The sequence below is a fragment of the Carcharodon carcharias genome, chromosome 20 (assembly GCF_017639515.1).
Source record: "Carcharodon carcharias isolate sCarCar2 chromosome 20, sCarCar2.pri, whole genome shotgun sequence".
NCBI lineage: Eukaryota > Metazoa > Chordata > Chondrichthyes > Lamniformes > Lamnidae > Carcharodon > Carcharodon carcharias.
The window spans coordinates 62,451,197-62,477,737 of record NC_054486.1 but is presented as its reverse complement, the minus strand read 5'-3'; the positions used below and the strand labels follow the sequence as shown (position 1 = coordinate 62,477,737).

The window sequence follows — 26,541 nt, the reverse complement described above, 5'->3', positions numbered from 1 at the left end:
GTTCTTCGAATGGACAGCAGTCTGAACGGTGAGCTGGCTTTAGGGTTACGACCTCCTGGGCATCTGTACATTTGCTACAAGGACACCTGCAAGTGAGATATGAAGATGGTGGATATTGGCACTGACAACTGGGAGATAGTTGCTGACTGCCATGATCTTTGGAGGTTGACTGTTGGGAAGAGCATTGGAAGAGGTGAGTAGAACGAAAAGCTCAAGTGGCCAAGAAGAGGGCCCAGAGAATTAGGCCAGCGAATCATGCACCTTCTCAACACATTGGCTTGGCAGTCTTTGCAGAGGAAGGCAGTGGGCCTCCTGGGTTGTCCTTGCTTTCTCGCTTTTGTCCTTGGAATTGAGGCATCTATACCAATCATCAGAATGAACCTCCAGAATGAATAACCAAACAGCGCTGTCCTTTTTAAGAATAAAGTAATATTGGTGCTCAGAATTTGCTTATAGCTGCAAGTTGTTCTTTTCCTGGAGCACATGCCAATGATCATCCACCAAATAGAGCTGCAAAAGCTGGCAAAGCAAACAAACGTAAGACAGAAAATTGGAGCTTCAGTAGTAGTAATCCCTTTTTTCTTTAACTGGCCTGTTCTTGAATATAAACATCGCAAAGTGCTTCTAAAGCAAAATAAAACCGAGCCACAAGATGATAGGTCAGGTGGTCAAAAACTTGGTCAGAGAGGTAGGTTTTAAAGAGTTTCTTAAAGGAGGAAAGTGAGGTGGAAGGGAAACAGAGCTTAAGACCTAGGCAGTTGTAGGCATGGCCACTCGGAGTGATTAAAGTCAAGGATGCTCAAGAGGGCAGAATTAGATGAGTGCAGATATCTTAGGGTTGTGGGGCTGGAGGGGATGGGGAGAGGCGAGGCCATGGAGGGATTTGAAAACAAGGATGAATTTTTTTAAATCAAGACTCGTCTTGCAATATAAATCAGCGAGCACGGGTGACAGGAGAACAGGACTTGGTGCGAGTTAAGGCACCAGCAGCAAAGTTTTAAATGACCTCAAACTTAGAGGCTAGAATGTGGGAGACCAGCTGGGAGTACATTGAAATAGTTGATTCTAGAGGGCACAAAGGCATCAATGAGGATTTCTGCAACACGTGGGCTGAAATAAGGGCAAAGTGAGGCTGCAGTGTCATGGAGGTGGAAATAAGTTGTCTTGCTGTTGTACATATGTTATTGGAAACTCATATTGGGGTCAAATATGACACCAAGTTTGTGAACAGACTGGTTTAGTCTGACTATTTTCAGGGAGAGGGATGGAGTTACTCACTAGATGATGCTGTTTGGTGTCAGGGTTGAAAACAATAGTTTCAGTCTTCCCACTATTTAATTGAAAATTTCTGCTCATCGAGCACTGGATGCTAGATAAGCTGACTTATTTTAGCAACACTGGAGTCGAGGTGGTGGAGAAGTTTAAACATAATGGGTCGCTCATTTAGAATTGCGATGGGGATAAAAAATTTTTCTGAGGTTTGTGAGTCTTTGAAACGCGTTTCCTCAAAAGGCAGTGGAAGCAGAGTCTTTGAATATTTTTAAGCCAGAGGTGGGTAGGTTATTGATAAGGGGGTAAAAGGTAGCTGGGAGGTTGCAATTAGATCAGTAATGATCTTATTGAATGGCAGAGTAGGCTCGAGGGGCTGAGTGGCCTACTCTTAAATTGTGTATTTGTGTAAGGTAGAGCTGGGTGTCATCAGCTTGTGCTTTCAGATGTTGTCAAAGGGTAGTATGTGGTTGAGAAATAGGAGGGGGAGCCAAGGAAACATCCTTGGGCTATGATCTGGGAATGGGATGTGAAGCCATTGCAAGTGATATCCTGATACCTAGTCCATTCTTACCTAATTGAGAGCAGCCTTACCCAGCTCGATGATAGTGGAGAGGTGTTGGAGGAAGATGATGTGGCCAACTGTGCCAAAAGGCCACACTGATCAAAAGGACGAGGGGGAATAGTTTACTTCTGTCACAATCACGTAGGATGTAATTTGTGACTTTAATCAGGTTTTCCCCATGCCACGGTACCAAAGCAGTTCTTATCAGAGGGATTCAAGCATGGAGTTCCAAGAAAGATGAGCACAGATTTGGGACATGAAAACATATAAGCACCTTTTAGAGAAGGGCAGGTTGGGGATGGGGTGGTAGCTTGCAAGTACTGTGGGGTCAAGTGTTGGTTTTTTGAGAGGGGTGATAGCAGGTTTAAAGGAGAGAGGGGCAACACCTGAAGTGAGAGCACCATTAACAATATTAGTTAACATAATCATATTGTATGATTTGTCAACTTCTGTTGACGGCATTAAGTACTTTGATCATGAATTGGTGAATGTGTTCATTGTAAAGGCAAATCATATTAAATATTTGTCATTGAGCATAAAATGGACCATATTTCTTGTGTTCTTCAGGATAGAGTTGAGGAGAAATAGAACAAGTGAAAGAAAGATGACCATTTCTGGTTAGGAATTGCTGATACAATTAATAATGCCCATGTTCATGTATGTCCGCTAAACAATTATTTTTTTTTTCCCCTACCCACTCCTATCAATGTCAAACACTGCACGCCCTCCAAATGAATAGCAGGGCATTTTACATTGAGCTCAATTCAATAGACCCATTTGTTCTGTGACTTACTCAAAAGACATATCCTCAGAAGAGGAGACTGGACCCTTGCATTCAGTATGGCCAAAGTGTCAACCAGCAATATCTCCAGCAATTTGGACAATTGAAAGGCAGTGGAGGGCCAACTTTCTGAACACTGAGACAATGTTCTATAGCTCAGAAGTATTCAGTGCAGTTCAGCTTTTTCATATGGAGGTATATATTGTAAACATTGAAGCTACCTCAGGTATAACCAGCATCAGCGCAGTGTCATTGTTATTGCCTTGATGTTGAAGAGCTTAAGCCAGCTGAAGTACTCTTGGTGAGGAAAAATGACTTTTATTGAGGAGTTTATCTTAAGATACTAAACCATCGACCAGATAGCAGGAGAAGGACAAAAAAACCTACCTCAAAATGATTTATTGTAAATCACTGCAGAGACTACAGGTGGGGTTATGGGGATGGTTGATGGGAGATGTCATGAGTTCTGAGCAAGTTAATTTTTATAAAGCCTTATGTAAAGGAAAGAAACAAAAAGACATAAATAACACCACAATCCTCTAAACTTCTGAGTACAGATAAGTATTTAAGGTTTGAATTGGTTCTGAGCAATTTGGATTCAGAATTACTTTGAAAACCTTGTTCCCTCAAGTGATTTCTTATTTTTTCATTAAAATTGATTGACCTCATTGCAAAGATTGGGATGTACAATAGTAGGACAAGAAAGTTCAACCTGATATAATATTGGTTGTAACCATCCACTGAAAGTTTATGGGAGTGTCATGTTTTGTGGAGTAATGCAGACATGGCGCCTTCCTCTAACAAACGGAAGTGGGAGTTTGGTATGCTACTGTTGGGCTTGGAGGAATAATTGCTCACCTCAATGAATTAAGTTTCTTAACTTCACCTTATTTAGAAAAGATGGTCATTTCCACACGCAGTATATTCTGGTTTTGCAGATATGTAAATTTTAATTAACTTGGCATTTCCTGAAAAGTTAAACTTAACATGAAGTGTAAGGTTTTACAATAACAGAAACTAACAAATGGCTCTCAATATTTAATGAGTCATTGTCGGCTGCCTCTATTAGAGGATGACATCCACTCAGGATTTCTGACATGCATCTTTGTGTGACTGAGCAGGCACATTCTTGACCTGAGATCTTTTGGCATGTGAGGCAGGACATCTGATGAGGTAGTGGGGTCTGGACTACAGGATTTGCTTTATTTTCTTTCCTTCTCTGCTGTTGTACCTGCATGTATCAAAGATAACTAGGAATTCAGTTGTTAAAGGGATTGATGCAATCTTTTGCAGACCAGATTGACCCAGGTGTTCTGTTGCTTCCCAGGTGCTAGGTTAAGGATCATCTCGCATAGTGTAAAATAACTTGTAGGGAATGGAAAATCAGTCATTGTGGTCAGTGTGGGAGCCAGTAACATAGTTAAGATCTGAACTCTTTTAACATGAATTTGAGATTAGGAAAATTCTCAAGGAGCAGTACTTCATGGTTGGTAATCTCAAGATTACTTTGTCAGCGTGCATTAGAATAGGGAGGATAAGATGAGGGAAATCAATGCATGGCTAAAGATATTAAATAAGGATGAGAAACTGCATTTTAGGCATTAGCTCCAGTTCTTGGGCTGACAAACTTCTGCAAGGATGATCTACATCTAAATAAGGAGGATGGGACAAATCAATATATGTTGGTGGTAAGGTTCTTAAACTAGGAAGGAAGGGGGCGATGAGGAAAATGGAACCAATTTTTGATCAACTGCATCAGAAGGTAAAATTAGAAAAGGCTAATATTGATGCAGAAAAATATAGCATGAGCGATATGAAGTTGAGAAACAAAATCAAATGGGCTGGGTTTTAATGGAGCAAAAACTGATGTAATGGCTGATAGCTTAGATGGAAGGCAATCAAATGGAGAAAAACTACCCTTCGAATAAAAAAAAGCAAAGATTAAAATGCAGCTATTGCAGTATGCAGAGTATACATAGTAAACTAGAGAAACTGGAAGCCATTCTTTGAGAGACCTAGACTAGCATGAACAGAAACCTTACTGCAAGCTGGTCAAGATTAGAAAGTAAGTATATCCTGTATGAAACTAGGTGATGGTGTGGCAGTATTGACACAAGAGATTACATGAAGCAGCGAGGGTTTGAGATAGACAAGGAAGGGCTACAAAAGATCAATAGGGATGGAGCACAAAGGTTAGAACTGGCTTGGTACTTTAACGCAAGTGTATGAATGACCTCCAATTTCTGGAAGGAATTAGATAAGGAAACCTACAGTCAAACATGTAGGAATAATCAGAAGTTATAACTACCCACATATTGGGACAGAGAGTAAATGAAGAGATTTCATTAAAAATACATAGGGCTGCTTATTCATAGTATATTGGTAGACCTAGAGAGGTGGAGATAATGAAGCTGGATATGAGAAATTAAATAGGCCAGCTAAATGTGGGTGTGATGGCCACAATTTAATAAGATTTTAAATACAATTTTAAAAAATTCAATGGAACTCATGGTTGAAGTTAAGGTAATTAAGAGGAGGATACAAAACTGGGTTTAAAAATGAGTTGGAAGGCAGAAAACAATAAGAATTGAGGGGTTTTTTTTGTGTGGTGGGAAGTCACACAACTGAGTTCTGGGACCACTTTAGTTCAATGTGCATATTAGTGCTTTGGATATAGACCTACAGGAAGTGCATGTAAAGTTTGCAGATGATATCAAAGTAGAAAATATGGTTGATTCTTTATTAGACCAAAGGGATATTGATTAGATACTAGAATGGGTTAGAAAATGGCAGGTGGAATTCATTGTCACTGTGTGAGGTAATAGCGACTTTTTAAAAGATGCGGTAATCATACTCTTAATTGGAAGTGGGTGCAGTGCTGTGGAAGAGCTGAAGGGTTTGGGAATACAGGTTTCCATGACATGATAACGCCTTGAGTTGGTAAGGCTGTAACCGAAAAAAATAATGAAATTCTAGGTTTCGTCACAAGCTATGGAGTAAAACCCAGGAGTTAATGAACCTCTAGAATGCTTTTGACCTTAATTGGAGGACTGTGTGCAATATTGATTTCAAACTATAGGAAGAACATTGCGTTGTACCCTCTGTAAAACCATTCGCTAAGATGCTGTCTGGTGTGGGAAAACAAATGAACAAAGACTTGAAAGTTGGGTCTGTTTGTTAGAAAAACCCAACATTATGATGGTAGTGTTTAAATTTGAAGAGGTAAGACTGGTAAAGTGAAGCAGACAGCTTCCAAAAGTTTCATGGTCAAGAATGGGGAACTGTAGATAGACTAAATGCAAGACATGCAGCTGAGGGGAGAAACCCATTTCCTGACTTAATTGTTGAGACAGGAACTATGAGCATTTGAGATTAGATTGGATAGATGGATGAATTAAAAGGGATAATGTGATTCAAGAACAGAGCAATTAAATATGAATATGACCATTGGAGATTAAGTACTGATATGGATGTTTTGGCCAAATGTTCAGTTTCCATCTTGTAAATTCTACCTATACGAATGGTTTCATGTGTAATCAAGTTGTGTAGATGAAGAACACTTTTGGTTCGATCTCTGTGTGTATTGATTTTAGCCAGGGCTACATTTGGAAGTGGCATCCAGGATTTGGAAGGAGAAATTTGCTTGGGGTTTCAATTCTGAACATTATCCGTGTACTCCTGCCATAGGATCTGCCTCACCAAGGTTGACTATCCTCCCATTGTGGTTTACACATAAATAATGGCCATTTTAGAGAGGTACTGAAGAGCTGATTGTATTCTCAACAAGACTACGTTCCTTCAGGAGGATGGCGGGGGGGGAGTGGAAATTGAAGTGGTTTGTTTTCTTAAACTGTTGCCATAATAAACTTGTTAGCATTTAATGTTTTATAAACATTCCAGCAACACTTTGGATGACCTTTGATCACAGAATGAGTCTTTTACCAGTCTTTCACCTTGCTGCAGGGAACCATCGGCTGACTCCCTAGTTATGCATTCTTTCGCAGGTCTACTGTGGATTCTTTTGATACTTTTTCCTAACTTAATTACTGTACTTATTCCATTTTCATCTTGAAATAAAACTGTAATGCTGGAAATGCAAAGGTTGGTTGGCTTCTGAAAGAGAAAGATAGATGAAATGTTAACATGTCTTTCAGATGCTTGAGAGTAATTCTAGCATTTTTGCAGTTTTGTTTTTCTATTCTGTTCTGTGCTGCAGTCCTGTTGTCTTGGATTTAGCTAACATTTAAGTAACATTGTGAAAATCTGTTTCCTTCATTTTTAACAATCTTTCAAGAGTAGATATCAAGTGTTTTTTTCCAGCTTTGTCTTTCTGATGAATGGTGCAAAGTACTTCATATGCATTTAGCAGTTTACTTTATAAATTCGCAATTGTTAATCCCCAGATCTTTTTTAAAAAGTCTAATCATTACAAAATTTCTTGGCTGAACTGAAATAGTTCTTTCTAAAAATAATTAGGAACTGCGGGAGAAAAACTGGAAAGCAATGGAAGCATTGACATCAACTGAAAAAATGTTGCAGGACAAAGTGAACAAGACAGCCAAGGTTGTAATAAATGTGAAAATTTTTACAGTAGATAATTTCTGCTGCAATCTGAAAATCAAAATAACTTTAAATTTAAAGACACTTGTACCTAACCATTCCACACTCTGCTTGTTCTGTTCCTTTCCTGGACCTTTGATTTCATGTCTGCATGTCTGTTTTGTTGGTCTAGTTTTAAATTTAACATATAGGATCTTATGCTGTTTGCTTGCCAGTTTTTATTTGTTGCCCTCCTTGGGCTCATTCTTACTTTTTTTCTTTTCCTCATTCTCCCCTTCTGCTGCCCCATCATCCTAAGACAGTCAGCTAGCGAGCGTGCTTCCAGACCTCTGCCAATATTGCTCTGTAACTGGCTGCTTGGAGGTGTCTGAAGGAGACTGCTGTGCTTTTTGTTCCCTTTCCTCTCACTGGGAAAACGTCTCCCCAAAATACATCCCCAGTGCACAGCTGAGGAAAAAAAAATCAAGGGTGAAAATAGCACCCCTGTCATTGTGGCATGGTGTATTGGTATACCGGTGTGCTGTGCCACTGCTTGCTTGCTTGTTAGCCACTTAAGGCACATAATTTAATGAATTATTATGTAACTTCGAAATGTATTTATCTTTTGGAACAGGAGAAAGATCAACAAGTTGTTGCTGTACAGTCATTGACCAGAGATGTTCTGAAAAAACTGTTTCCCAGGGTGCTGGTGGCTTCTACCTCGGTAATTGTTCTTTATCTAACTTGTATAAAACTACTTGTGCTTTTGTCAATGTTTGTCCCCTGACAACTGGTCCGCACATGTGCAAAAAACCAATGACGTTACTCCGCTGTGCCCAGCCCCAGCCTGCCAGTACCTCTGCGCATACGCATCGTCTTCAGAGGCACAGTGAAACTATATTATTGTATAAATACAGCACATGCATTTTGAAACTGGAGAAAGTTCATATACAGGAAAAATATCACATTTAATGAAACAGGTTACAATCTGAGACTTTTCTCCAAATTGTCTATTTGATCCACCTCTGTCCCACTGGGGATTAAAACTGTGGTGCTGTGATTTTAAAAAATTGGTTGAATGCATGTTCACAGGTTTTTTAGGTATTTTCTTCGCCCAGTGGATTTAGAACTGTTGTTAACTTTATGGAGTCATAAAGGATGCCGCCACCTAAATCGGGTGTGATGATTTGAGCAGCGCCATCTTTGGTCCTGGCGTCTGTCATCTATGTTGCTTGCAGTGGCCTCATGGTGTAACACACTTGAACTGCTTATGTATGGTGTTGGCAGCAAATGCAGCTTTTGCCAAATGAGCAAAAATAATTTGACTTAAATAGTATTTTGGTGGTTTGTGATTTTTTTTTTGTTTTTGTTTTGTATTTCTCTTTTTTGAGCTTCTTTAGGACATTTTGGTTCTGACATAGTACTTTGTATGTTCTTCAATGAGTTGTAAAGAAATACTGTTTTGCCTTGAAACATTGGTAATTTTTAAGCACCATTATTTGTTTCCTGTCTTGATTTAGAATGCAACTAAATAAAAGTTTCTATGTTAAGGCAAATTCAAGACCGTACTCAAAACTAGTCAGCCTTGTGAAGTAAAGTTTATAAATAGAAAAACTGAGTGTCTTCAACTTCAGCATGAATTCTGATTTGTGCTTTGTGAAGCAGAAAAATTACTTTCTCCCCAATATGAAAAGCAGCTGTTCTTTATGTTTATAGGAATATTCAGAGTGGTTGCAGGAGTTTGAGATTGCAGCACAAAAAACTTTGTCTTCATTGCTAGCAGAACAAACAAAGGTTTGTATATTTTTTTTAAATTATTCTGGGAAAGGCTGTTGTATTATAGCAAAATATGCTTTTCATTAATTTGGTTGATTTTCTTTCTTCACATTACCCCTCAAGTTTTCTGGCCAGCAGTTGAGTTAGAAATTTGAACTGTGTGGTAAAGGTCATGGCAAAATTTGTGTAGAAAATATGAACTTGAATGATGGAACTATTGTGTTACCTGGATATTTGTTAAAGGGGTATATGAGAACTGTGCAAATTCATTCACTGGCATTTGGAATTAGTTTAATTTCTCAAGCATTTTTAAATTGTTAGCCTGACTGCTTCTGTGGAGCACTGTCAAATACCTTTCAAGTAAGCAATATAGTGATCTGATGCAGCAAAATTACATCTGGTAGAAATGGGGGACAGTTATGAGGCTTGTGGAGAATAGCCCCTTCTCCTATTCAGCAAGTGCTAACTGACAAGCCAGTAAAATGCTAGTTGCATTAATGAAGCTCCCTGACTGATTATACATTTCTTAAAAGCTATGAACAGAAAGGAACTTGATCAGTAGTTCAGTGAGGTTATTTATCTTTCAACTAGAATGAGAATTCATTTGGGTCACTATAACATAATGAAACTTTGCTGGTGTGATTAGGAACTGTTTAGTTCCCTTATACCTTTAACAACCCAAATGTGCCAAATGGCATGCTATCAAGACATGGGAAAATTACCTGCCTTTTTTCGAATAATGCCATGAGATCTTGACAGCATCTGAACTAGCAGAACAAGCAAACTGGAACACACTCTTTCAAAGACTGGCACCTGAGACAGTGCATTTCCTTAAGTCTTGGAGTGGTGAAATCTTTTGGCTCAGATCATAATGCTGCCAATTGAGCCAAGCTGATGTATTGTAATGGGCATTGCACTGAAGTTAGAGCCAAGGCACATTTCAGGCAGTGGCTGGCTCTGGCATAACAAAGTTACCTTGAGTGCAACAAAAAATTAAAGCTGAAGTGGACGTATTTTCAAATATGTGAACACAAACTACTAGCTTAATGCCTAGTGGGTTGCTACATATATTTTATTGATTTCTGCTAGGTGAAAATGAAGTATGTATTCCACCCTAGCCTTATCACAAAAGATGGTAGAAATAAGAATGTGTGTTTTATAGAGAAAATTGGTAGTGTTACAAATTAAATTTCATCTGCCATAGTGCTCTGTGGTGTTGGGAAGTCTGATGACATTTACTGCCAGAATTTAGTTAAATTTTCATGATGTGTTATCCCAGTTTTGACTCCTTTGCAACATTAGACGGAGTTAACCCCACAATCCTTCTCCACTGTCATCCCTTCATTAACCAGCTCCTTGATACAAGACAGGTACTCCCTTGCTTGGTTTCACTCTTAACTATTGAATTGTAGCTAGAGAATTAAGTAAGCAATAGCTTCTCTTTCCACTTGCCACCATTACCTTTGGAGCCTTACAGTGCTCCATCCTTGCCCCCTTCCTCTTTTTTCCATGTTGCTTCATGGTGGCACCTGCAGACATTGGGCATCTCCTTTCTTAACCCTTCTGCTGATGGTCTGTTTATTCAACATTCAAACTTGGATAATTCTTAATTTCATCAGCTAAAAATTGGGAAGACTGAAGCCATTATATTTCATCATTAGATCTGTACTCCATGCACTGACTTAAAAACCCCACAACCCTAAGTGTGTCATTTTGTGCCTTTCCCTTTTAATTTTTACCTATACTTTCAACAGGTTAAAAAGTTATTCAGGTCCACTCTTGGGGAAATTCCTCCCTAAACACCCCTCTCTGCTCACCTTTTCAATACCCTTTTTAAAACCCACATTTTAGATCAAGCTTTTGGTCCCCCCCCCACCACCACCCCCTCCTAATTTCTCCTCCTCTTGCTCGGTATCTGTCTTTCCTCACATCTATTTGAAGCACCTTAAAATATTTCTGTTTAAAGGTGTATGTAAAATGTAAATTATTGCTGTTATTTGGTTGTCTTCAAAATCTAGGTCATGGAACACAAAGAAAAAGATGGTGAGGAAATGCATGCAATGTTGCAGTTAGAGTGTGAAAAGTACAAGACAGTACTTGCCGAAACAGTAAGTTTTACTTAGTTTTTTTCCCCCAGCAGAGTTTGGTCCTGGATGTTTTTTTTCCCCCAAAAATAACATTCCTAATGGTATTACCCACAGGAAGGAATTTTACAGAGATTGCAAAGCAGTGTTGAAGAGGAGGAAGGCAAATGGAAATTGAAACTAGAAGAATCCCAGCAGGCATTGATGCAGGTAGCCAGTTTATGCAATTCTCTCACTGGAGAGAAGAATTAATAAATTGGGTAAAATGTTTTGAGTTACTTTACACACTGATCCTTGGGTTAAGCCTGTAGTACACAATTAATAGTAGGTCAGTCTTCATGTGCTGCTCATAGGAATAGGAAAGCACTATAGCCAAGAAAGTGAATGCAAATTGTCAGGCTGTACCATGTAATTTTCTCCATTTCAACTAAATAGAGTAGTCCCTTTCAATAAAACTTTGGTGCTTTTCCCCATCTATTGTTGAAAGCCTTTTTAAGTACTGCAGCCTGTCTTAAATTTTAATATCCATATTTCTTCTACCCATACATAGCATATGGACATGTTAATTCCTTGTTTCAAAATCTGGGATTTTTTTTTTGGAGGGGAAAGAGAAGCCTAGAAGGAAAGTAAGTTTTTCCCAACAGGACTAAGTGGATCTGCAAATGTCCCTGCATCTCTGCCAGAACAATGCAAGCAGTTCAGGAAGCAGGACCAGAATGGATAAGATTACCTAATGACCAGTGTTATTTTGCTGTAAACATACTAGTTGTTTAATTTTTACTAGGACTCAATGAAAATCATTGGGATAGATTTCAGGAACCCACAAGAGAATCTGGAAAACAAAACAATGCTGAGGATTGTGCTCTTATTTACCTGTACACGAAATTTGTCTTTCAATTATGCAAGTAAAAGAGCACTGAACACATTCTTTAGAAATATGTGTTTCCCCTCATAGTTTTTAATGTTCTGTATATTACATTCCAGATGCAGTCATCAGCTCGCACGCTGGAACAAGAATTGGAAAGGGTGAAACGTGAAAGCACAGAAGCTGAAAGTGTAGGTGAATTGCTATTGTATGCATAAGAAACAAAAGCTGTTGTCCACATTGAATTCTTGTATGTGGAGGTATCATCTTCTGGGCCTTATAAGGTACCGAGAGAATCGGGGTTTTACAGGGGACAAGGTCATCAAAGATGGAGGTGAGGGCGTGGTTGAGGAAATTGATGACTGCAGCAGTATGTCAATCGCATACATATGACAGACGGTTGAGTTTGTAAACATAACTAAATGATTTTTGAGGGGATTTTATTCTAGGGGCAGGTTCAGAAAGAATTGGGGTTAGAGGGATGTAGATGAGGGATACAATGTAGGGGTCAAATAGTTTTTTCTAGGATCGGATGTACATAGCGAGGCAGTGTCAGAAGGCAAAGTCAAAGGGATGGCCATGAATATGGATAAGAAACCTTACGGAGGGAGAGGATGAGGGAGGGCAGAAGGCAGTAAAATCTGCAGGAGAGAAGTCAGTTTAATCGGAAATTGACATCACTAGGTAGAAGTTGCCCATTGCTGACACAGGAAAGGATATAGGATATCGGAAATTTGAGAATATGGTTTGAAAGTTGGTGGTAGGAAATGAGGGTTTTAAAGAAGAGTTGTGGAGGTAAGTTAGGTGCTCTCAGAGCAGGTCAGAGAGCAATAAAGAAAGAGACCAAGGTATGGTTTGGTAATAGCCCCACTGTCACTGCAGCGGCATGGGCTGGGTAGTTGGTATAAAGTATAGCCCAATGGGTATATCGGATGGGAAGGTCAATAAGAGGGATAAGGCAGTTGGGTTTTCTACTTTTAAGGAGGCAGTGATGATTTTTCTTTTGGTGAATGATGGCAGAGCACAGAGTATGGTTGTGACTTTACTGAAGTGGGAATCCAAACCTAGAATTGTGAACCTAAGCTTAGGACAGTGGCTGAAGAGTAGGAATACAAAAAGACAGTAGTAGATTGAGGAAAGAGTTACTGGGGCATTTTATCAGGGGAGAAATAAAAGGTGGTAGAAAAAGATGGAGATTCAGAAGGAAGACGGAGGAAATTGTGGAGAGTATGTTGATGGAAGAGACTAATGTACTTTCAAAATAGAAGTTTTTGTAGAACTCATTGGGTCTGTATTAAATGAACTGAGTAGCAGAAACATTGAGTTGCTCTTTAATTTAGAAATTATGCAGTGGTTAAAAGAGAGCTTGGCAAAATACAATGAGTGCTTGGAGTTTGAACAATAAACTCAAACTCTGCCAGAATCCTGTAGTCAAAGCAATGATGAACAGAGCAACTAAAAATGTAGTTGTACCATGTGTCCAGTGGACTAGGTAACAAAATGGCATTGTATGGTGAGATGTATATATTGATCTCTGTCACAAAACTTTGGTGCAACATTTGAGGCTGACTTAAACATCAAGCCCGATGAAGAATTTGTGCTCTTGTGAAGCTGAGCCTAAATGAGTTTGAGGGAGGATTGAGGAATGTAAATGGATAGGCAGATAAATGCACTCATGATCAATACAAAAGGATTGGGATAAATTTCCTATTCTGGTTGCTGTATTTTTTTGTTTGGATTTTTGTTGAGCTACAGGGCTAGACAAGGGGAATGAGACTGACTGGATTCTCCAACAGAGAGCTGACATGAATTTGATGGACTGAAAGGCCTCATCCTGTGCTATTCAGATGTATCATCATCTGAAGGTTCCTGATTTCAATGACCTGAAATAATTTGATTCCTTGCCCATTAGCTTCAGTCGGGCTCAGGCAGTTTGCCCTCAACATTAGTTCTCAGTTCTTTGTTTAACATATGGTTTTCAAGACAATTATACCTTTTGTAATTAAAAACCTATTTTGCAGTAAACTGAACTACCACAAAAGTTATGTGGTATTGACCACTCTGCACTCCTGCTGTAAGTAAACATTCCTAAAATGCATGCTGTCCTTACTGAAACCAATTTAATTTACTTTTTGCAGCTTAGAAAACGAAGCACTCATCTTGCATCTGAGTTGGAAAAGGTGGAATCGGAAAGAGCCACTTGTGTAACTGAAGTCAGAGAAGTATGTCTTATTTTAATTGGCTATCTTAGAGTTCTGACATTTTTCACAACTTTGCAACAATCCTTTAAAATTATGGGTTGCAGTTGTGGAAAGTAAACCAAACCAAATGAGTGGTGGCCTTAGATTTTCAGAAAAGGTTTTGTTCAGAAGTTACTTCCAACACACAACAATCAGGAAGTCTTAAGCCTTCAACAATTTATTAGCCTAATTTAAACACTTGCGTAACAGTACCAAGAACAGTTTAAATTGGATTTTAAACTTCATTTCAGCTTAAAGTTCTGTTGACTGAATTACAGAAAAAACTTGATGATTCTTGTGCTGAAGCAATAAAGCAGAATGAAGAACTAAATTTGGTAAGAAATTCCTTGCAACTGTTGTTCGTACTTTTTCCAAAAGACGCTTATTAAATTTTATAGCAGCCAATAGTGTGCAGTGTGTCCTGTACTAACTTGCCTCAATTAATACATCAATGACCAATGTGTTTTCACCGTTTCTAACTTCTAGAATAAATTTGTATTATAATTCATGAGGCTTCAAGACATTAACCTGTGACATCTGTGTAAACTTTTTTTTTAATGGAAGCAAGCTTCACATCACTTAACACCTCTAATTTTCTCTCAAATTAATGCATTTAATATAATCAAGATGTAATACAACGTCAGTTTAAGCAAAATTAAAGTTTTTGTTTTGGTATGGAGAAGATAATTGAGTGAACTTCAAAGTAAAGTAGAATTTAGCAATCAATTTAAAGGATTATTAAGCCTGGACAGAAATGAAGTTGCATTGCTCTCGGGTTCAACAATTCATTCTGAAGTATGACTAGAATTTAAGAATTGCGCAATTAGCATTAATTAATGCTGTTTTTTTTAAAAAAAAAAATATTTTGCTAAATGTGGCGTTAATAAATTCAATAGGCTTCTGTAATTGATTAAGCATAACATAACTGCTTCTCTTGGATGCCTCCTTAAGCTTGCTCCCCGTTGTGGCTTTGCTTTTTAAAAGCTGTAGTTGGAGTCATACACAGCAGAAAGGCCCCAATTTCAATTATCTTACTAACCTATTTTTTATTTGTTCATGGGAAGTGGGCATTGCTGGCTAAGCCAGCATTTATTGCACATCTCTGTCCACGAAAAGGCAGTAGTGAGCTGCTGCAGTCTGTGGTGTAGATACACCGACAGTGGTGTTAGGAAGGGAGTCTGTCTGATTTTGATCTCCAAATCTATTGGGGGTGGATAATAGTATATCTGTTTAGTTTTTCTTGAGTTACTGTGGGGAAAATTAGACAAGGTTTCCATTACTTCTGCTTTTTAGGAACTTCTGTTTGAAGTACACAAGTGGAACAGCATGAGGAGCAAACTAGGTTTGTTTTGATGTTTTCCCCTAGCCTCAATAAACTGGCAATTGCTGTCTAGGGTCACACAAGAAGAATGGTCACCTGAAGTACTGAATGTTGCTGGGCACCCAGAGACCTTCCTTCAGCAAGGGGTCAATGCCTTCAGGCAGGAAAAGGGAGAAAATTGTCAGAAACTGAAACAAATTAGCCAAATTAAATTTGTCTTGTTTTTATTTACAGCTTAAAACTCAGTTAGCTGAAACATTAGTGAAACTGAAGACTGAACAGAATGAGGCACAGAATGTGGTTTCCAATCTGTTTAAGGTAAAATACTGTATTTGCTGCATCAAATATATTGTATGTAATTAAGACAAACCTCCTCCCGCATACTTCAAATTATAAGCATTTTTCTTGAGCCTACCCAAATGTTTATTTTTTTTCTATTTAGTCTGCAGTTTTATCATATGTTCCTAAACTGTGATCTTTGATGCAACTGAAGTAACATTTAAATAAGAGAAAATATACAAACAAAGCACCATCACCATGGCTTGTTTCTAGAGGGATAGATTGGAAAAACAGGGAAATTGTTAAACTTGTGTAAAACCTTGTTTAGGCCAAATGAGTTTAGCTCTGGTCTCCATATTACAAAAAAAGTCATAGAAACACTGGCGATGGTGCAAAACAGATTTAGGAGGATGGTACTAAAACTGAGATAACTATTAGAAAAGACTGATCATGCTTTGTGCTCTTCTCGAGAGATGGGTGATCTAATTGACGTCATTAAAAATTATGAAAGGGCTTTCCAAGGTAGATGTAAAGATGGTTTGTGGGAGAGCCAAAACCGGTGGCAATAAATAGTAAATCCAGTAAAGAATTCAGGTGAAACCTCTTGGGATTAGAATGTTACTTGCTCTCAGGATATGAGTAGTTGAGGTAAATAGCATAGATCCCTTTAAGAGGCACCTGAATAAGTACACGAGGAAGAAAGGAAGAGATGGACATACAAATAAGAGTTGGATGAAGTAGAGTGGGAGCAGGCTTGTCTGAGGTATGTACACTGGCCAGACCAATTGGGCTAAATGACCTGTTTCTGCTATAAATTCTACATAGAGAGCATTTATTAACACAACTTGAAGTGACAAAGCAGGAGGGATGATTTATTAGAGCACTTCTGTTTTCTATATCTCACTGCAGATGCGCTGTAGCAGAAATTTTCCCAACAATTCAAGTCTTTCAGAACTCTGGTGGACTGAAAACATGACATGTGTAACTGAACAGGCTAATCTTATTCACATTCTGTACTAACACCTCTTCCTTTTTAACATTGGTTTAAAAAAAAAGAAAAATGTTCAGAGCTTTCTTTTATTAAAGTTTTAGAAGTTCTATTTCACAGGCTGACGAATCACTGAAAGTTATTCAGGCAGAAATAGCAAGAACCCGAAGAGATGGCAATGCCATAGATAATAGTGACATTTCAGAAGTGAAGGTATGTATGATTAAAACAAAATGACACTTGCTTAACATACCAGATGAATGGCATAAAAGACAGTGGTGCAGTTTTGTTTTTAGGTCAGTACCGTTGGTAAAGCTAACAGGTGACTAGCCAAGTTGATCCTCCTCAGAACTGAATTCGAGTTAAGCTCATGCCTTGTGAAAGTTTTGTTGCTTATACTTCACATCAAGATTTTCCTATGGCTGATCTTTGCTGCTGGCATTTCATTGTTTGCTTTTATGGATAACGAAGCTGTGTTTGTCAGCGGTAACTTCCCTGGCCTCATTTCTTAGTTGACATCAGTATTGTTTAATTCTTAGAAAGCAGTCGTATTCAGAGTTAACTAAATTAACTATTGATCATTTAAAGTATCTGTTTAGTATCCTATGCAGAAAATATATTTGTAACAATTATATTGTACCAAAAAAGCATAGTGTTGGTGTTAATTGAACAATTATTAGTTTCTGCTGAACTGTCTTATTTGGGTCTGATCTTTTTAAGTGTTTTATAAGTAAGTGGACATTTTGGTTTTTTTCCTAATAGTAATCACAAAACCAGAATTGTTACATTCCATTTGGTGGAGGCCATTTGGTGGTAAAAGGGCAGGAAAAATTTCTGTTTGTAATTAACAGTAACTATGATGATAAATTTTGTGTAACAATAATAGTTAACTTTTGAGTTTATACAACTGAGTTTCACTCGTTGTGTTAGTATCCAGCCCATGTTACCTTGCTAGAATGTGGGCTTTCTTTTGTACTGTTATAGATCTTGAATATCAGAATAACCAGGAATATTTGACTGGAAATGAACCTATTGTGTACTCATAGTTTAATAACTCTTTGCTAATTATAACTTTTTACTGGAACAGATAGATACTAAGAAAACATCTGTGGATCTCGATCAGAATATAATTCAACTGCAACAACTACTAAAAACTCTGATTCTTCAGCTCTCAAAAGGAAGGGAAAACTCTCAACATGTTACTTTGCAGCTTGAGCAACAGGTACAATATAAATATTGAATTCCTTACATTTTCTGACTTGGTTTTCAAGCCCGCCAACTTGATGGCCTTTTTTCTCCTCAATTATTATTTTTTAGCATACCAAGGAGGAGCCAAGATAGTTTCCTTTAACTTTGGGTGCCTCAATGACATGGAGGATAAGAGGGCAGAAAAAATATTCAGTGCATCTGTACTTGAAGAAATGCCAAGTCTAAGGTTTCTCAGGGGAATGCAGCAAGAGCCAAGTCTGTGGCACCACAAGTGGCTCAGCTGCATGGAGGGAGGGAAAAAAAGAGAGAGCAATTGTAATGGGTGATTCTATGTAAGGTGAACAGAGGCGTTTCTTTGGCTGCAGACGTGACACCAAGATGATATGTTGCCTCCCTGGTGCTAGGGTCAAGGATGTCAGAGTGGCTGCAGGACATTCTGAAGGAAGAAGGTGAACAGCCGAGAACTGGTCCGTAATGCTACCAATGACATAAGTAAAAGAGGGTGAGGTCCTGAAAGCAGAATATAGGGAGCTCGGAAATAAATTAAGAAGCAGGACCTCAAAGGTGGTAATCTCAGGATTACTTCCAGTGTCATGTGCTAGTGAGATCAGGAATAGGAGAATAGAGCAGATGAATGTGTAGCTGGAGAGATGGTCTAGCATTGAGTGATTTAGATTCCTGAGGCATTTGGACTAATTCTGGGAAAGATGGGACCTGTACTGGAGCTGGACGGGTTGCACCCCAGCAGGATCAGGACCAATATCCTCGCAGGGGTATTTGCTCGTACTGTCGGGGAGGAAAAGCAGAAAGCAAAAGTGGAAGGCAGAGGAAACGAAGGATTGCAACAAATAGGGCTATAGTACAAAAAAAAATGTAAAAGCACTAAAAATACAAGCCTAAAGGCACTGTATCGGAATGCACAGAGCATTCTCAATAAGATATACACAGATGTAAATGAGTGGGATATGATTGTGATTACGGAGACATGGCTGCAGGGCTACCGAGGCTGGGAACTCAATATCTAAGGGTATTCGATATTTAGGAAGGACAGGAAAAAAGGAAAAGGTGGTCAGTTGGCATTTTAGTTAAGGATGAAATCAGTGCATTAGTGAGAGGATATTGGCTCAAAATCTAGATGTAGAATTAGTCTGGGTACAGCTAAGAGACAGTAAGGGGCATAAAACATTAGTGGGAAATGTCTATAGGCCTCCAAAGAATAGTGATAAGGTAGGGGATGGCATTAAACAGAAAATTAGAGATGCATGTAACAAGGGTGCTACAGTAATCATGGGTGACTTTAATCTACATATAGACAGGGCAAACCAAGTTAGTAGTAATACTGTAGCAGATGAATCCCTGAAGTATGTACGAGATTATTATTTTTTTTTTTTAGACCAGTACGTTGAGCAACCAACTAGGCCACAGGCTATCCTAGATTTGGTATTGTGCAATGAGATGGGGTTAGTTAATCTTGTTGTGCAGGTCCTTTAGGGAACAGTGACCATAATATGATAGAATTCTTCTTTAGGATGGAATGTGAAGTAGTCCAATCCGAAGCTAGGGTCCTAAATCTAAACAAAGGAAACTACGAAGGTATGAGGAGTGAGTTGGCTGAGATAGATTGGGGACCTTCATTAAAAAGCATGACGGTGGATAGGCAATGGCTAATGTTTAAAGAACGAATGCATCGTTATACTTCCTATTTGGTGCAAAAATACAACAGGAAAAGCAGCCCAACCATGGCTAACAAAAGAAATTCAGGATAGTATTAGATCCAAAGAGGAGTCATATAAAGTTGCTAGAAAAAGTAGCACACTTAAGGATTGGGAGCAGCTTAGAATTCAGCAAAGGAGGATCAAGAGATGGAGTAAGAGGGGAAGATGGAGTAAGAGGGGAAGATGGAGTAAGAGGGGAAGATGGAGTAAGAGGGGAAGATGGAGTAAGAGGGGAAGATGGAGTAAGAGGGGAAGATGGAGTAAGAGGGGAAGATGGAGTAAGAGGGTAACTTGCAAGGAACGTAAAAGTTTCAATAAGTATGTAAAAAGAATAGTATTAGTGAAGACAAATGTAGATCCCTTACAGTCCGAAATGGGAGAATTGATAATGGAGAAGAAGGAAATGACAGAGCAATTAAACAGCTACTTTAGTTCTGTGCTTTCAGAGGAAAAAACAAATAACTTCCCAGATATGCTAGGGAGCCAAAGGTCTTGTGAGAAGAAGGAATTGAAAGAAACTAATAGTACTAAAAAAAAAGCAGTGCTGGAGAAATTAAAGCTTGATGACCTACATCCCAGGACATAAAAGGAGTGGCCGTGGAAATAGTGGATGTGTTGTCATCTTCCAAAATTCTATATTTTCTGGTACAGTCCTGGCAGGTTGGAGGGTGGCAAATGTAACCTCTCTATTTAAAAATGGAGGGAGAGAGAAATCAGTGAATTACAGATTGGTTAGCCTAACATCAGTTGTAGGGAAAATGCTCGAGTATTATAAAGGATAAGATAACAGGACACTTAGAAAATACCAACGGGATTAGACCAAGTCAACATGGATTTATGAAAGGGAAATCATGTTTCACAAACCTACTGGAGTTTTTTGAGGACATAACTAGCAGAATAGATAAGGGAGAACCCCTGGATATGATGTGTTTGGTTTTTCAGAAAGCTTTTGATAAAGTCCCACACGAGGTTAGTGTGCAAAATTAAAGCACATGGGACTAGGGTAATAAATTGGCATGGATTGAGAATTGACTAACAGACCAAACATAAAGTAGAAATAAATGGATCTTTTTTAGAGTGGCATAATCCCATAGGGATTATGTTTGGGCCCCAGATATTCACAATATATATCAATGATTTGGATGAGGGAACCAAATGTAACATTTGGAAGTTTGCTGATGACATGAAACTTAGTGGGTATGTGAGTGGTGACGAGGATATTAAGAGAATTCAAGATGATTTAGACAAGTTGAGTGAGCGAGCAAATACATGGCAGATACAGTGTAGTGTGAATAAGTGTGAAGTTATCCACTTGGGTAGGAAAAACAGAATGGCAGAGTTTTATTTAAATGGTGAGATTTTGGGAAATGTTGATGTACAAAGGGACCTCGGTGTTCTTGTATGCCAGTCACTGAAAACAAGCATGCAGGTGCTGTGAGCAATTAGGAAGGCAAATGGTATGTTGGCTTCATTGCAAGAGGACTTGAGCACAGGCAAGGATGTCTTACCGCAGTTGCACAGGGCCTTGTTGAAACTACACCTGTAGTATTGTGTGCAATTTTGGCCTCTTAAGAAAGGATGTACTTGCCATAGAGGGAATGCAATGAAGGTTTCTGGGATGGCAGGATTATTGTATGAAGAGAGATTGGATTAACTAGGCCTGTATACACTGGAGTTTAGAAGAATGAGAGGGGGTCTCATTGAAACGTATAAAATTCTGACAGGGCTGGACAGATTGGATGCAGGCATGATGTTCTGCTGAAGGGTCATGAGGACTCGAAATGTCAACTCTTTTCTTCTCCGCCAATGCTGCCAGACCTGCTGAGTTTTTCCAGGTAATTCTGTTTTTGTTCTGGATTTCCAGCATCCGCAGTTTTTTGTTTTTATCATGTTTTCTCTGGCTGGGATTCTAGAACAAGGGGTCACAATCTCAGGATATGGGGTAAGCCATTTAAGACTGAGATGAGGAGAAACTTCTTCCCTCGGAGGGTGGTGAACCTGTGGAATTCTCTACCACAGAAGATTATGGAGGCCAAGTCACTGAATATATTGGAAAAGGAAATAGATTTCTAGACACTAAAGGAGTCGAGGGGTATGGGGAAAGAGCGGGAGTATGGCGTTGAGTGGAGGATCAGTACTGAATGGTGGAGCAGGCTTGAAGGGCTGAATGACCACCTATCTTATTTTTTTCTCTGAGTCAATAATGTGAGCTTAAATTAATTTGTGTATCAAACAGTAAAATTTTGTTCCGTTATCTTCTAACATTGCTTCAAAGGGCTCAACATGTATAAATTCACTCAGTCAACATTTATAATTGAATAGTCAGAAAACACATTTACGTTTGGCTAAAGATGGTTTAATTGAACAGAAAGATCAAATACTATAAACTGGACAAACCAAATTGGCATAAGTAGTTTGGCAGACAGGTTCATGCAATGCGAGAGAGTTTCTCAACATATTGATTTACAAACTACTAGGGGGGCAGGTTATTTTGAGATCTAGTATTGTGTAATGAAACAGGGTTAAATAATTACCTTTTTATCACAAACAATCTTCTGGGCAAGCGTCATTATACAGTATTTCATATCAAGTTTGAAAGTGTTGCTGGTCCAAAACTAGGGTCTTAGTTTTAACAAAGTAAATTATGTAAATAAGGGGCAAGTTGGCCAAGGTAGATCGATAAATTAGATTAAAAGACATGATGGTAGATAAACAATGGTGAATATTTAAAGAAATAATTCTCAATAGACTTGTAATCTTTTGAGGAATAAATACTCCATGGGAAAAGTGGTCCAACAATGGCTAATTGGAGAAATTAAGGATAGCATTTGATTAAAAGAAGATGCCTCCAATATAGCCAAAGAAGAGTAGTAAGCCTCAAAATTACAAGGGTTTAGAAATTATAAGATATTGATAGTGTTTTGATCCCTAGCTGAGGCTTCCCCTGGACAAGCCTGATCCCAGGGTGGAACCCAGCTTGATAGATTCTAACTTTTTAAAATTTTTGTTTGATTGTTTGGCTACGTGGAGAGTGGCTGAAGAACAGAGTCACTGGAGTCAGCTAATGAGGTTTTAACAAAAAACATTTATTAAACACAAAATGATGAACTATGTTAGAATACCCCTTCACCCACAACTATACCTTTACTGATAAATACAAATTTGTAAGGATAAAACAAGTTACAAAAGCTATCTTATACACTAATGCCCACAGTAACTACAAAGTCCATGTAAACCACTAGGTGAGTCGTGATCAGGCACACCACACTCTGAAACCAAGTGGGAGATGCTACCCCAGTTAGATGTTATGTATCACTCCTAAACTCCATCCTCCACCCAGCTCCAGATGTTTGTCCCACTGTGAGCTAACCAGCCTCACTGAACTCTGTCTTTCACACCAAGAACTCGCTTTAGAATATTCTCCCAAACCAATGCTTTCTCTCAGACACTTGCAAGGTTTCAGCTCCAGGGTTTTTGAACTCTTTTCCGGTGTTCTTCTCCCTTGGGTCACCACATTCAAGCTTTCTTCCACGCACTCTCACTGACTCTGCTGCCAACAGGACACCACTGCTTCACATGTCCGTAGCACAAAGTTACAGGCCTTCAGTTGTCTCTTTGGACCTTCTGACTTTTCACAAGCTTTTATCTGTTTTTAAGGTTGAAGCTTGGACCCTTTCTCTCTGCTCCTTATTTTCACTTCCACATAACAGGACCTTTTCCAGGTTCCTGTCTTGCTTTGACTAGAAGGTTGTCTTGGGACTTTCTCCCCTTCCACTCTCCTGGATTTTTGGGAACTTTCTTCTTTAGTTTGGGATTGGCTAACTGTCCCCTTTGCTTAGTCTCTTCCTGGCAGCTCCTTTCAGTCAACCTTAGCTTGGAACTGGTTATCTGAGCCTTCTAGGCTGCATCTGCCCTCAAAACCAACTAACTCAAAAGCTTTCAAATCAAACTGCTGTTTCTTTTTGTCTGTGGGAGGAACTTGCAGCTCTGGACCCCTAATGCTAGCCCAGTTTTTCTACTCTTGTGTTTGCTTAACTTCTCTTACAGTTGTAAACTCTCATTAGAAATGCAGGTACCTTTTAAAGTGAAACTAGTACTCCATTTGACCTTTCTTAACACACAGATGCAGAAATACAAATCAAACTTAGGAATGAGTTTTCGCTTTAATGTTTAGCACCCACAAATACCAATATAACTTAAGCTATCTATATTTCCTAATAAGAGCAGGAAAACCATGAGTAAATTAGCAAGAAATAATTGTTAAAGTTGTAAGAGCTTCTACAAAATGTAAAAATGGAGTGATTAACAAAAGTAAATGTGAATCAGTTAGAGGCAGACACAGAAGAAATTATAATGGGTGATAAGGAAATGGCAGAGATGTTAAATATTTTATCTGTCGTCATGGTAAAAAAAACAAAAACCATAACAGAAATAGTGGAGAATTAAGGATCTAATGAGTAAGGAACTACATTAATCGAGTAAACAAAACAAATTAATAGGCTTAAAGGCCACCAATTCCTTGGAACAAAAGCAAAATACTGTTGATACTGGAGATCTGAAATAAAAACAAAGTGCTGGAAAGATTCAGCAGGTCTGGCAGCATCTGTGGAGAGAGAAACAGAGTTAAGGTTTCAAAATTAATATAACTCCTCTTTGGAACTGGAAATCTTCCAAAGAAGAGTCATATCAGACTTGGAAAATTTAGCCGTGTTTCTTTCTGCACAGGTGCTGCCAGATCTGCTGAATCTTTCCAGCACTTTGTTATAAAAACAGAATTCCTGGACCTGATGACCTGCATCTGAGGATTTTAAGAGGTGGTGACAGAGTTAGTGGATATGATTTTGATTATTCAGGAGTCTATAGATTCAATTGTGGTCCCAATGGATATGAAAGTAGCAAATATAATCCTGCTAGTCAAACAGGGAATTTATAGACCAGTCAGCCTGACATCAATTGTAGGGATAATGGTGCAATCTGTTATAAGGTGCATGCTAATAAAGCACTTAGAAAATCATATGATTAGGCAGAGTCAATAGTTCGATGAAAGGGAAGCAGTGTGTCACAATTCGAGTTTTTGAGGTTGTAATTAGCAGGGTAGATTAGGAAGACTGGTTGGATGGAGTATATTTGAATTTGCAAAAGGTATTCAGCAAGGTGCCACACAAAGTTGTTGCACAGGATTAGGTTCATGAAATGGGTAATAGATTAGTTTGGACTGAACATGGATTAAGAATAAATCGGTCATTTTTGGGTTGGCAGGTTGTAATTAGTTGGGGTGCAATGATGTCTGTTCTTGGGCCTCAGCTATTAATTGTTACACCCATAGCCACTGTTGTTTGCTGAGCAAGCCAAATTCCAGAGGGAAACTTGTCTTAGTGATCATGACTTTTTTTTTGGATTTTGAAAACGAAGGAAAGAACCTAGAAGCAGAGAATCCCAGGAGCAGTTTTAGGATTTTAAAATTATAACAAGAAGGAAAAAAAAAATGAACCACACAAGATTAGAGTTACAGTTAAAACATTGTTTCTGGGAATGTTTTGAAATACACAAGTAAAGCACTTAGCAACAGCTCCCTTAGATTTTTAACCATAAAAAAATCCAGTAATATTACCCAAGGCAAAAACTGATGTCACTCTTGCAAAAGATATACCACATGACTTCTCATACTCTTCCAGTCTGCTGTGGAAATTCAAAAAATTCAAACAACGTGCTTTCTGAAACAGACTTTTCTGGCTTAAAACTGGATGGTTGCTTCTGATTTCACACCTTTTCCTCAGCACAGAGCTGGTCTCAGGACATCTCCCCTCACACAGCCAACCCAACTCAACTAAGCACCTTTTCTTAAATATCTTTTCCCCTTTCATCTTAGATTCCATTGTTCTCAAACACCTCTTTTAACTCAACTATTCCGAATATAAAAATCTTTCATGTCTTCCTATTGCCTCTACTTTTGGGTCATATAATATTTAACAACCTTCCTTTGTTTAATTATGTAATCTTTGTAAGTTGTGGAAGCATCTTGTCACTTCTAAACTCCCTTTTGAAATTTAATAGCTGAAAAGCCAAGTGCCTACCCATCACCTAATGCAAATGTTTAAAACCCAACCAAGTCACTTGAAAGTCCAACTTCACCATAGCTTCTCATTACAAATGTATGCATCAAGCACCTTTACCTTTCATCTCTCAGTTCCCACAGACAAACTGTCTTTACTAACCAATACCCCCCCACTACTCACCTGCCCCAGTTTGCTTAATCATAGACACATACTGCTTCCTTTGCAGAACACTGCCATATTCCCAAAAATATTAACATAATAACATCCATCTTCACACAATCTACATCACTATGTTAAATGAAGGGACCGAGTGTAACGTCTCAAATTTTTCTGACAATACAAAGCTAGGTGGGAAAATAAGCAGCAATGAGGGCTGCGAAGGGATATAGGCAACTTTAAGTGAGTGGGCGAGAAAGTGACAGATGGATTCTATTGCAGGGAAATGTGAAATTATCCACTTTGATAGGATAAATGGCAAAGCAAATTTTTTTTTTAAATGTTACGTTAGTAAGTTTGTTATTCAGAGGGATCCTGGGCTCCTTTATACAAACACAACATGCACACAAAGCGAGCAATTAGCAAGGCAAATAGAATGTTAGCCTTTATTGCAAGGGGGCTGAAGTGTAAGACTAAGGAAATCTTGCTGCCATTATGTAGTCCTTCGGCGAGACAACAGAAGTAGTGTGTACAGTTTGGTGTTTTTACGTAAAGAGGGATACACTTGCCTTTAGAGGGGTCGCAACAAAGATTCACGAGCTTGATTCCTGGGATTCGAGGGTAGTCCTGTGAGGAGAGGTTGTATATTTTCTTGTGCTTAGAAGAAAAGAGAGGTGATCAAGTTGAAACATATAGAA

The 26,541-nt window shown here is 38.6% G+C and overlaps 1 protein-coding gene across 9 annotated transcripts in view; it reads left to right on the top strand.

Annotated features, from left to right (window-relative positions):
- ktn1 (kinectin 1) overlaps positions 1-26,541 on the top strand; it is a 116,212-nt gene that overhangs the window by 76,965 nt on the left and 12,706 nt on the right. For 6 of the 9 annotated variants that reach the window (XM_041213857.1, XM_041213854.1, XM_041213856.1 and 3 more), the window contains 11 exons: positions 7,092-7,178; positions 7,789-7,878; positions 8,871-8,948; positions 10,949-11,038; positions 11,132-11,224; positions 11,999-12,070; positions 14,018-14,101; positions 14,371-14,454; positions 15,675-15,758; positions 16,828-16,920; positions 17,795-17,929. In XM_041213857.1, coding sequence (XP_041069791.1) covers positions 7,092-7,178; positions 7,789-7,878; positions 8,871-8,948; positions 10,949-11,038; positions 11,132-11,224; positions 11,999-12,070; positions 14,018-14,101; positions 14,371-14,454; positions 15,675-15,758; positions 16,828-16,920; positions 17,795-17,929 — 990 coding nt within the window. The remainder of the gene's footprint in view (positions 1-7,091; positions 7,179-7,788; positions 7,879-8,870; positions 8,949-10,948; positions 11,039-11,131; positions 11,225-11,998; positions 12,071-14,017; positions 14,102-14,370; positions 14,455-15,674; positions 15,759-16,827; positions 16,921-17,794; positions 17,930-26,541) is intronic. The other 3 variants (XM_041213859.1, XM_041213863.1, XM_041213861.1) reach the window with 3 other exon arrangements.